The sequence below is a fragment of the Lepisosteus platostomus genome, chromosome 3 (assembly GCF_059453375.1).
Source record: "Lepisosteus platostomus isolate fLepPlt1 chromosome 3, fLepPlt1.hap1, whole genome shotgun sequence".
NCBI lineage: Eukaryota > Metazoa > Chordata > Actinopteri > Semionotiformes > Lepisosteidae > Lepisosteus > Lepisosteus platostomus.
In genome coordinates this window covers 552124-563073 of record NC_142613.1, presented here as the reverse complement: position 1 = coordinate 563073, position 10950 = coordinate 552124, and the positions used below count along the sequence as shown (strand labels likewise).

The 10950-nt window shown below is 53.1% G+C and overlaps 1 protein-coding gene and 1 long non-coding RNA gene across 4 annotated transcripts; one reads left to right on the top strand and one right to left on the bottom strand.

Annotated features, from left to right (window-relative positions):
• Nucleotides 1-294: 294 nt before the first annotated feature.
• On the bottom strand, nucleotides 295-9897 carry LOC148673956 (organic solute transporter subunit alpha). Of its 3 annotated transcripts, none has more exons than XM_088623596.1 (8): nucleotides 9741-9897; nucleotides 6601-6711; nucleotides 5610-5761; nucleotides 5274-5347; nucleotides 4785-4940; nucleotides 3851-3962; nucleotides 2091-2343; nucleotides 295-1266 (listed from the first exon to the last, which is right to left on the bottom strand). In XM_088623596.1, the coding sequence occupies exons 2-8, from the start codon at nucleotides 6665-6667 to the stop codon at nucleotides 851-853; spliced, it is 1230 nt and encodes a 409-aa protein (XP_088479722.1). In that variant the 5' UTR covers nucleotides 6668-6711; nucleotides 9741-9897; the 3' UTR covers nucleotides 295-850. The 3 variants fall into 3 exon arrangements, with proteins under 3 accessions (XP_088479722.1, XP_088479721.1, XP_088479720.1); XM_088623595.1 differs by lacking the exon at nucleotides 9741-9897 and adding an exon at nucleotides 7536-8968 and having other exon boundaries at nucleotides 6601-6744; XM_088623594.1 differs by lacking the exon at nucleotides 9741-9897 and adding an exon at nucleotides 7536-8968.
• Nucleotides 9114-10842, top strand: LOC148673955 (uncharacterized). The gene is made up of 4 exons (XR_015933106.1): nucleotides 9114-9240; nucleotides 9687-9718; nucleotides 9893-9962; nucleotides 10444-10842. It is a non-coding gene; the product is annotated as an uncharacterized LOC148673955 (long non-coding RNA).
• Nucleotides 10843-10950: the final 108 nt, after the last annotated feature.

Here is a 10950-nt window from a genome sequence, read left to right as displayed (position 1 = left end):
GTTCAATCCCAGTAGGGGCGAGTGATGTAGCTCTAATCCTTCCAGACGGCTCCCAGGTCCACCCAGCCTGCTTTCCACATGAGCACCAGTACTGGGGGTTAATCCTTCTGGGGTAATAGGCTGGCCGGAGTGTGATGCTGACATCACCTCCACCTCCAGTGTTGGATGGTTGAGAAAAATGAAAATGGTGGCCCATTCCCCATGGGCCCTGATGGCCTGAAAAGGGATTGACCTACTATATCATAAACAAAGCTATTTTTCAAATACTCACAAAATTCTAATAACATTATGTAATTATTTTAATTTAGCTTTTAATGCAATTCATACACCCATGGCGACTCATGGTGGAAATCGAAACAAAACATGTGCATCGAAATACGAGCAGAACTTGAATACGGCCCTTGTTGGTCCACTGGAGATCAGCTTGTTCAGCTTGCATGGGGCTGCCAGAGGAGTCAGGACAGCAGAGTTCTGGGGTGCCTGTGCTGTCCCAGAGTTCTGGGGTGCCTGTGCTGTCCCAGTGTCTTGAGGTGCCTGTGCTGTCCCAGAGTTCTGGGGTGCCTGTGCTGTCCCAGTGTCTTGGGGTGACTGCACTGTCCCAGTGTCTTATGGTGCCTGTGCTGTCCCAGAGTTCTGGGGTAACTGTGGTGTCCCAGTGTCTTGGGGTGACTGCACTGTCCCAGTGTCTTATGGTGCCTGTGCTGTCCCAGAGTTCTGGGGTAACTGTGGTGTCCCAGTGTCTTGGGGTGACTGCACTGTCCCAGTGTATTGGGGTGCCTGCGCTGTCCCAGTGTATTGGGGTGCCTGCGCTGTCCCAGTGTATTGGGGTGCCTGGCTGTGAGGAAGACTCCTACACCACTGTGGCCTCACTGGCCCCGCTGTGATTAATCTGTGCTGTGACAGTCATGGCACACAGCTCTGTGGAAGGGCTCCCCGCCGGCTCTTTGGAGGTCCTCAGCTCTGGTGGGGGGGGGAAGGGGAAGCCGTCCAGGGGGCCGTGCTCGATGCGGCACAGGCTGTCCTCGCTGTCGCTGCTGTAGGCGGGATTACAGCCCCCCCCTGCCCCACCTGGCCAGGTCTCTTCCGTGGTCACAGACACATGAGGCCACGCCCCCTCCGTCTGCACCGCCTTCTCGACCCGCCCCCCTGTCGGCCCCGCCTCCTCGGACACGCCCAGTTCGGGGCAGGGCTCCAACTTGCAGAAGGAGTGGCGCGCGAACAGGCCGATGCAGAACATCTCCACGATGACGCTGTAGTGGTAGATCACTGCAAGGAACAGAGACACCAGATCAGCATCCAGCTCTGTCACAGCGTCCAGCCCTGTCACAGTGTCCAGCCCTGTCACAGCGTCCAGCCCTGTCACCAGCGTCCAGCCCTGTCACAGTCTCCAGCTCTGTCACCACTCACACTCACAGTGTCACTGCTGTCACCAGATGGCCCATTCTGAGAACTTTATTACAGCCCACAGATGCAATGAGCAGCTCCAGAAAGTGTTTCTCTCCTGCTACCAGCTGTGATGTGTGCAGTGTGATGGAAAAACACAACGATTAAACACAGCATCTCCTTGTGCAGCACTGTTCTCTAAGAGCAGGCGAGGAGATACTCCGCTCTCGGCAGTATTGCCTCAGTATGGACCCGCTCTGAGGTCAGTGACGGAGTCTGCGCACCGGCAGCACTGTGCACTGTTCCTCACACTGAGCAGACCGACTCCTCGCTGTGATGTTTGTCTCCTTTTGGGAAAGATGGGAGATAATCTCATGTAGTGGGAAGACGGCACTGTGCTATAGGGGCTGCAGGATCTTCTTGTTCAAATTTCACTGCAGCTCCCTGTTCCTTAATCACCTAAATGAAGCAGTATTTTGGCTAAGATGACCAGACCTGAGCTGTTTGACGCAGATCTGGGTTAAAGACAGCTGCAGGCCCGGCAGCCCAGGACCAGGGCCAGTGACAGTGGTCCCACTGTGCCCCCAGCCCAAGGACAGCCAGAGCTGCAGTGCAGGAGTGGGCTGGACGGCTCTGGGCCAGGGGTCTCACACCAGCTCAGGCCCTCAGCACCCCTGCCTCCCACCCAGCAGCCCCCCAGGACGTACGCTGGGAGCGCATGAGGTCGGAGAACGGGGGCGTGCAGGGGATGACCCTCAGCGCCCCCATGGTCTCCAGGATGCTGCTCTGCAGGCCGCAGAGCACCAGGACGACGATGATGCAGACGAACTTGGCGCGCAGCCCGTATCCATGCAGGGCCCTCTTGGTGGCCTTGTAGAAGAGCAGGTAGCCGTAGAAGGAGAGGAAGGTGGACACTCCGATGATGACGTTGATGTAGGAGTTGGGGTTGACATAGTCCACCTGAGCAGGGGCGAGAGAGAGACTGTCAGACTAGAGGAGGGCGTCCCGTGCGGATCTGCGGAGAGCAGCCAGGGAGCAAACTCCAGCTCACGGCTAGCCAGCTCCTTCCTGACGCCACGGCCCTGCGCCCACAGGATCGCACTCCGCTTTCTCTCCTTCCACTCGCGACCGCTGTATCACGGTCACCATCCTCTCCTCCAGGGGGCGCTCCAACCTCCTCATGTTAGTCCTTTTAGTTAGAGTTTAGCTTTGGTTTCCCTCTTTAAGTTGACTCCTTTCTGCCTTCGGGGCTCAGCTCTGGAACACGGTAGCCCGATGGCCGCCTACCGCCGGGCTTCGGGAGGAAGCCTGAGGGCACAGGCCTGTTCATGCTCCCCGACCCACTGAGCCCGGGGCTTGGAAGAGAGCCCTGTACTTCCTGGATTCTCGTCTCATCATTGTGCTCCTGTTTGTCTGCGTCTCCTGATGGATCTCCTGGCAATGGACTTATGGACTGCTTCCTGACTCCCCTTTGAACCTCCTTGGAAATGTTTGCCTTCGGATATTCCCCGCACTCCTGCACGAACTTCCCTACTTCACTGTGAGCACCAGTAAACCCCGTGTGTCTTCCCTGAACCCTATGTTCCTCTTTCCGGATTTTTCGCCTCGCACTGGGTCTAAACATCACCCTCCCCGGGAGACAGGCCCGGCTTCCGTGACGCTCGGGACTGGGCTGCGCTCCTGACGGAGAATCCTGAGCTGGCTCTCTGGGTGAATTCTTGAATCAGTTATTTTTCACTGGACTGATTCCAGTCCACATGCAGCGATATTTTTTTGTATCATGGTGACCAAAATCTATTCTAAATCAGGCCTCACCATCCCTTGATTTAAATACCTAACATTTAACTGCATTTCCTAGCTTTCCTTCACCTTTCCGTTGTTTTTCCATAGTGCCAGGGGATCATGCGCCCCCGAGGGGTGAGGGACATGCCAGATTTCTTAGAGAGTAAATGATCAAAAACACATGCATTTGTAATTTTACTGTGAAATCAAAATACATGTAAAATTCTGTCTCTTGCTGTGTAAAATTATGATCTTTGGTTTACAGACCCGAACTACTTCCGTGACTTCTGATCAGGGGTGTGAGAGCAGAGTGTGAGGGGCTCTTCTGCAGGCGGCAGGAAAGCTGCTGGTCTACAAGAGGCAACTCATGATGCAACAGCATGAACCCCTCAGTCATCCTCACCTGTGCAGGTGCAGTTACCCCAGTGGAATTTAGATAATTAATACATCGGGAAGAGCAGATGTCCTGCTACAGACCTGTGTGGCTCTCCACTGTTCACTTCAACCCAGCCTGAGCACTGATTCCTTCACGAGGCAGGTCTCCAATCAAACACATGCATTTCCTCGAGCCTGTACCGCCTGCACTTCACAGCTTCACGGGTGTGTTACTGGCCCCGCCAGCGGACAGCCAAGCAGCCCCCCGCACTGCGGCGCCCGAGACACAGAGGCGGCTGTCTGGACTCACGTCTCCATAGTCGTACTTCTCGTCCGTCCAGAGCACCAGCGTGACGAAGAAGAGGATGGAGCGCACCACGGAGAGCTGCAGCACCGCAGCCGTCATCCAGCCCAGGCTGGACCTGCGGACCAGAGCCGGAGTGGGATCAGCTGCGGGAGAGGCCCTGCCTGGGCCAGGCCGGCAGCACCTCCTCCCCTGCAGCTGGACACCGCTCACCCCGCTGTGGGAGGGACAAGCGGCCGACACTCCCGGATAAAAGCAGGAGACTGAACAACTCAAAAGAGCTTTCAAAGTGTTAAACTACATTCACATTCTAAATCCAGCTGCCATATCACCCTGCAGCTCACGGCTCACAGCTGGCAGCCCACTGGAGCCCAGCAGGTGTGAGCCTGGTCAGTACCTGGATGGGAGACCTCCTGGGAAAACTAAGGGTGCTGCTGGAAGAGGTGTTAGTGGGGCCAGCAGGGGGTGCTCACCCTGCGGTCTGTGTGGGTCCTAATGCCCCACTATAGTGATGGGGACACTATACTGTAAAAAGGCTCTGTCCTTTGGATGAGACATAAAATTGAGGTCCTGACTGTCTGTGGTCATTAAAAATCTAGGATGTTTCTCAAAAAGAGTAGGGGTGTTAATTAATGACTATGTTTTAAATTTACTTGAAAGCAACAGCATCTGTGGCTCCACCAGTAAAGGGGACTGCTCAGAGATCAGAGCGTCTTCGCGTGAAACCTGCTGTTGGGCTGGAGCTTCCTCACGGGGTTCTGATGGTCAGACGACCCCCTGGGAACCAGCTGAGATCGTGAAGAATTCATCCACTGCTATGTCAGAGCAATGAAGCCTAAACAACAATGAAACAGAACTCCAGTTCCCTTGAGCGAGGTTGTTCACTATCAGCACGTCTGCAGCACAGCTCACAGGGACGACCTCCTGAGCCGCAGAGTACCTGTTGATGGAGATCAGGGGCAGGCAGCAGCAGCAGCAGCAGGGGAAGGGGTCTGGAGACACCTGCTGGCCCTCCAGCACCTCAAGCATCCTGGCTTTGCCTCCAAAGAAGTCTGTGATCAGACCCATGAACTTCAGCAGCGTGATGGAGTGGTACCTGCAGAGACAGAGGCCGGAGACATCCGTGCCATCGACACATTTCAGCGCCAGCCATCGGCAGAAAATCTATCATCCACACGCCTCCCCAGCCTGGCCATCATCGCCAGCTTGAGTTTGTTTTAGAAAAATAAGAATTGGAAAGAGTGGAAGAACGCATACTCTAAAACACAGGAAATGCTGAGCAGGCTCTGAGATGCCTCACTGAAGTATTTATTCCACTGAGCATCCTGAAGCATTCCTGGCCACAGACTTCGGGATAGCTTCCCATAAAGTGTCTGAAACCAGTAGGTAGACAAGAGAGCCAGAGTAAAACAGGGGGATGGGTACTTACAGGGAGGCAATGAAATTGCAGAGTGATGAGGATCGAGGCACATAGAGAGCGATGATGGACGTCATTCCGAACACCTGAGAGAGACACAGAGAGGTGCTGGGGGTGGGGACACTGTTCAGTCTGTGCTAATAATGTCTTTTCTACTTTTTTTAATCCTATTCACTGGCGTTGTGTAAAATCTGATTCTGCTGGCTGCCTCTGTCTGGATTTCTCCCAGGCCAGCTCTCTGCTTCTCTCGATGCTCACAGCATTATGCCTGCAGATGAGCAGCATGCAGAGGAAACAGTTGTGGGTGGTCAGTGCACAGAGGGAGGAAGTGTCAGCTGAGGGAATTACCGGGTACATGCCCAAGATCCAGAGGTAGAGGCGTCTGCGCTTGGAAGACACCACGTGTCTCAGAAAGAAGCCCATCTCTTCCAGGAACAGGGCCCACAGGATGAGAGCCAGGGCAGCAGGAATGAGGAACAGCCACAGCTCATTCTTGATCACTGCAGACAAGCACCGAGAGTCAGAGAGGACAGCAGTGCCCTCAAGCACACCAGGAGTCTCGCGGGTGGCTCAGCTGCACAAACACTGACTGCAGGACATGGAAAATGTTAGGATTTAGGAGAGAAAAGGATATGGAAGAACTGTACCTTGCAGAAGTATTCATCTGTATCACCTGCATCCACTTGAACTGCAAATGATTTATACACCTTCTAGTGAGAAGCTTTAATAAAAACTTGAATGCTCAACCTGCTCACTGTTATGGGTGAAAACAGTTGAATGCAATCAAACCCGGCACAGTTCTGCTCTAATGTGTGCACATCACTGCAGAGGGGTGAACACTGTGAGTGTGGAAATGGTCCAGAGATCCACTCCTGTTAAACTTCATCAGGCAGGAGCCACTGGAGAGAGATCTCGTCTCTCATTACATGGTCTGTGTCTTCAGGTGATTAAAAATATTATTTTCTAATTGCAGAGTGACGAGGATTGAGGCACATAGAGAAATGATAGACGTACTTCTGAACAACCTGAGAGAGACACTTTTTTCAAAACAATCATGTGCATGCTGTATAGTTTCAGAGTCCTCTAATTCTCTCTAAAGTTAAGCTTTACTGAATGGTTTGGCTATAGACCCATCATGAGGCTTGTCAACTTCATGGGATTAAAAACATAAATAACAATGTTTTATTTTTCGTGTAATTTTCCTTTCTATTCTTCAAAAAATCTGGAAAACCTTAAACAAAGTATCCAAATGAAAAACATTAACTACATGGTGTTTGTAACCATACTGATATTTTCCTGCCTGGAGATTTTAACAGCTCCTTCTCGGCCACATGCTCACCTCTGAAGAACTCTGACGACAGTGCAATCTCGGGCTTTATCCCACTGCAGTTGTCTCCCCTCCTCATCCTTCTCTGTCACAGTGTCTCCGTAGAGGAAGAGCCAGTCTCACCTGTCAGTGACGTAGAGGAAGAGCCAGTCTCACCTGTCAGTGACGTAGAGGAAGAGCCAGTCTCCCTCCGTTTATCTCTAATGCCACTAACACATCCTTCATAGTCTTGTCACTTCCACAATTTATTAGATTAATGTCTTTTTCATGCTAATTCAGGGTTTCAAGCTTGGTACAGTACTTCACTACACTTCTGTGAAGGCCGAAGAAGGGGTTTATTTATAAGCCTGTGTAATGTGTGCATTCTGTACCTGATCCGACTTGCAAACCTTAGCACCTTGTACACCTAAGTGCATTTAAAACTGAGAACAGGAGGTACTTCTGGCTTCTTTCAAGAACCGAATGGATGAGATTTTCAGTTCAATTAACTACTACCAACCAGAAGGGCTCAATGTCCTCATGTTTGTTGTCTCTACTGTTCTGACTAACTACAGCACACAAACCACACCCAGACAGAGCAGCTGCGCATGTCCTGGTCGTTACAGTGCATTCGGCAGTGTCCACAGCACGCAGACCAGCCAGCCAAGACTTCCCAACAGCAGAGGAAAAGGATGTCTGGAGGTCACACAGAACCGTCGGTGAGGACAGGAGAATAGCACCGGAGCACAGAGCACCACCTTCCCTTGACACACTCTGAATCAGCAGCCTGTTCATTAATACGCAGCTGACTTTCCATCCCAGCACAAAACCTCTCCCTTCCGCCTCTGACTCTTCACCGCTGCCGATCGCAGGAAAGTCCCAGAGGGACGCTGGGCTCCAGCGGAGCCACACGTCAGGCGCTTTATGAAAGCAGAGGGGCACTGCTGACCATCTCACCCTGTTCCTACCTGCACTGCCCCGAGCTCAGCTGAGGTCTCTTCAGTCTGCTGGCTTCACCCTGCAGTCTGAGAGAGACAGAGCACGGTCCGGTCAGCTCCTTCCTCCCACAGGGTCCTGTTGTCTGAATGACACCTCGCTTACACGCAGATTAATAATTGACTCGATCTGGGTAGGGAGCTAAGTCCATCCTCACACACCCTGTTTCGAAGGGGAATGGAAACCAGAGCCTGAGATGTGACGACAATCATTCCCCACTATCGCCTTTTTATAGACACGTGTAGTAAAACGAATAATCAAATAAAATTTAAAAAGATTGAGATAAAATTGAAGACTGGACAAATGCCGGGCGGTTGATGTTTGGTGCAGACAAGGGAAGGGTCTTGTGTGCAAATGGCAAAAACAGAACGAGGAGGGAAGGCTGCTTCTGAAAACCACTTTGGTGTTTATATTGGCACATCATTCACATCTTCTAGACACTGGGAGATCTTGCTGAAAGCAGAGTGTTGAAATGGGATGTGTGGCGTTAAGGGTTCATTGTGGAGGTGAAGCCCCTGTGTAAGGGTGACGCGTTGCCTTGACAGCCACAGCTGTGGGAGCTGTTTAAGAGCGCCCTGAACACTTCTGAGCAGGACTCTGGTCCTGAACCCCCACAAGGGGAGAAGATTACAGCGACAGGCGTTGAGGGGAGTGTGGAGAAGGAGAATAAGGCTGTCTTTTTCTCCTCTCCTGTCCCACCATGTCTCCTGACCGGGGCAGCTGAGCTTTAGGCCTCGCTCTCTTCATGCTCTTCCGAGTGGGTGCTGGGAGATCTCTGGCCTGGGAGCTGGGAACCGAGCAGCGTGAGCCCGAGACGCCCTGACGTCTCCCGGCTTTCCTGGGCAAAGGGCCCGGAGTGAAGCATGATGGGAACAGGGCTCTGCAGGTTGAGCTCTGTGCTCTGAAGCTCACGCAGCTCCACTAGATTCTTTGCCTTCACTGAGTTTATTAGGTGAAACAAACAATATCTCAAGTGACGTCTGACAGCGGTCTTCCCAGATTTTTAAAATATTGCAATTCGTTTGGTGCCCAGCAGAGAAGCACGGAAAGTTCATAGCAGACCCACCGACACCAATTCTGCTTTCTAAACAAATTGAATTTAACAGAAACTAACAAATAGTATTGCTTTAAAAACAGAATCGCTTTCCTGCTGATTTTGCTGTGAAATGATGTTCCGCCCGTCTGTTGCGCTCGGAGGAAAGATGCTTAAACACGGAGGAGCGAATCGGTTTGCAGCTCAGTGCTGTCGCTTCTGCTGGATCGCTCCGATCGGGAAGATGCTGGAAACATCGTGCCAGGTCATGAGCGCTGGAGACGTACAGCACACCACTCCTGCTGTGCGCTCCATGTCTTTTTAAAGAGTTTATGAAAAGCACCGCTGAAAGAGCGGTGGTTTCAGGGAGGCGCCGTGTCCTGTTGTTCCTGAGCACAATGGCGGGATTAGCGGCTGTTCAGCGAGCGCCAGCCGGGTTCGCCTGAGCTCAGCAAACCGCCGCGGCTCACGCTGACAGCGCTCTTTGCTTGTTCCAGCGGCTCTTTCCCGAAGGGGCCCGGTGACGCTCGCATTCAGTAGTCCGGCCCATAAATTCGGGCTCTGGCTGGTGGTCCGCACTCTATTCCCCAGGAAAAAAAGGACGCAAGGACTTTGGAGAACAGCCAAAATGCCTGGAGCGAAAGGTAAAGTACAGCAAGTGCTTCTTCGAGCTTCTTCTTGCGTCTCTCTTCTGCAGTCGCCTTCTGATAACCGACAGTGATGAATCCCATCTTCCTCAGATCTTCCTTATCCTCTAAAATAACCCTGCCCTGAAACAACCTGTTTCACCCAGAGCTCAGACACCCAGGCTGTAGGCGTTTCCTAACGTCACTTAGAGTGGAAAATGCATTTCGGATCTGCTCAACAAGCCTAGAAGATGTGGGACAGAGTTGGAGTTCAAAGTATCAGGTTGACTGGACCACAGATGTAGCTTCTGATTTGCCCTGCATTTGAACAGTCTCGTGTCTTTTGCCTGTGGGCTCAGGGTAACCCAGCCAGTCCAGTCCTGGTGCTGGAAGGGCACAGTATCTGCTGGTTATCATCTCAACTCATCTTCAACAGTGTAAATCAGCTTCTGTTTCTCTTTCAGGTAACAAGTCGGACAAGAAGTCCACCACTAAGGTAGGCTCCCCATTTCACTTACCGCTCGGAAGGGTGGTCCTGAGTGGGACCTGGGTGGAGACTGAGAGCCAGTGCTGTAGGGGAGCAGGAGGCAGCGTCCTGCCCTCTGTACACCGTCATACACAAACCAGCACCCATTCACCCGGCAAAACCCCTTCTCTCCCTCTCCTGCAGCAACCTCAGAGCCCCAAGGACCAGCCGAAGAAAGGTGATCAGAAAGGAGATGATAGCAAAAAGCAAGGAGGTAAGAGCCGAGAGCGAGGCGGGGCGAGCACAGGGGGGCGACATCACTCCATCGGCTGCTCGTGAAACAGACAGACAGCCCCCCCATCACAGCCTCAGGGGCCCCCGGTGGCTTCTGCTCCTCACTGAGGTCTGAAGAGGCGGCTCTTTTGGTCCCAAGCCGGGCTCCTGCCCTGCGACAGGCCGCTGGCATGACGCTACCTGGTACCTGGGACTTTCCTGGCCTGGCTGGTCCGCGTCCTGCAGCTGTGGAGTGGCCTCTCGTCTCCTACAGTCCAGCGGGGAATGACCAGAGCCCTGCTGCGGTATTGTGGCTCAGTCCAGCAGGTCACGGAAGACACGAAGGTTTAATTTCAGCCCACAGGGGTGTCCCGCTGAAACTGCCAGATCAGCTGTCACGTCATCCTTACCGCCGCGCAGCACCACACTGGCCCTGCTGCCTCCCTGTCCACGACAGACGTCTCTCTGCCTTTCCCTTGCAGGACAGCCGAAGGCAGAGAAGCAGTAACTTTCAGGCGTTTGTCAAGATGGCTCTGGAGACGCTGCTGGGGTCCTGTCGTCGCAGACGTGGAGGCGCCCGGGGGAGGAAAGGCGGCCAATAGCCCACCCCCCCCCCAGACCCCTGACCGATCGACATGCTCAACCCCACCCCCGACGGCTGCCATGGGCCCACGTTTCTGTCAATCAATGAGCACCACTTCAGCCCCTGCCTGCTGCCCAGGTGCTCTCATCAGTTACCCTGCATGAAATGCAGCGAACCAGTAGACTCCAGCTTCCTTCCTGCTGCCTGACCCCGCCCTACTGCCGGGTACCTGACCCCGCCCCCTCTGTATCTCATTTGACTGTCCCCGCCCCCACTGTGAATAAACACTCATGCAGCACCCTGTCTTCTTGGCTCTTGGTTTTCCTACTTGAAGAAGATCAGTTCAGACAAAATCCAGCTGGAGGGATAAAACCCTCTTCACTGCAGGCTGGCCATGAAACACATT

Excerpts from the sequence above, each read along its gene's own strand:
- LOC148673956 (XM_088623596.1), bottom strand. The coding sequence starts at position 6,667 with ATGAGGAGGGGAGACAACTGCAGTGGGATAAAGCCCGAGATTGCACTG. Across the intron at positions 5,762-6,600 it reads GTCGTCAGAGTTCTTCAGAG|TGATCAAGAATGAGCTGTGG; the intron begins GTGAGCATGTGG and ends GCTTGTCTGCAG. Across the intron at positions 1,267-2,090 it reads CGACCTCATGCGCTCCCAGC|TGATCTACCACTACAGCGTC; the intron begins GTACGTCCTGGG and ends TGTTCCTTGCAG.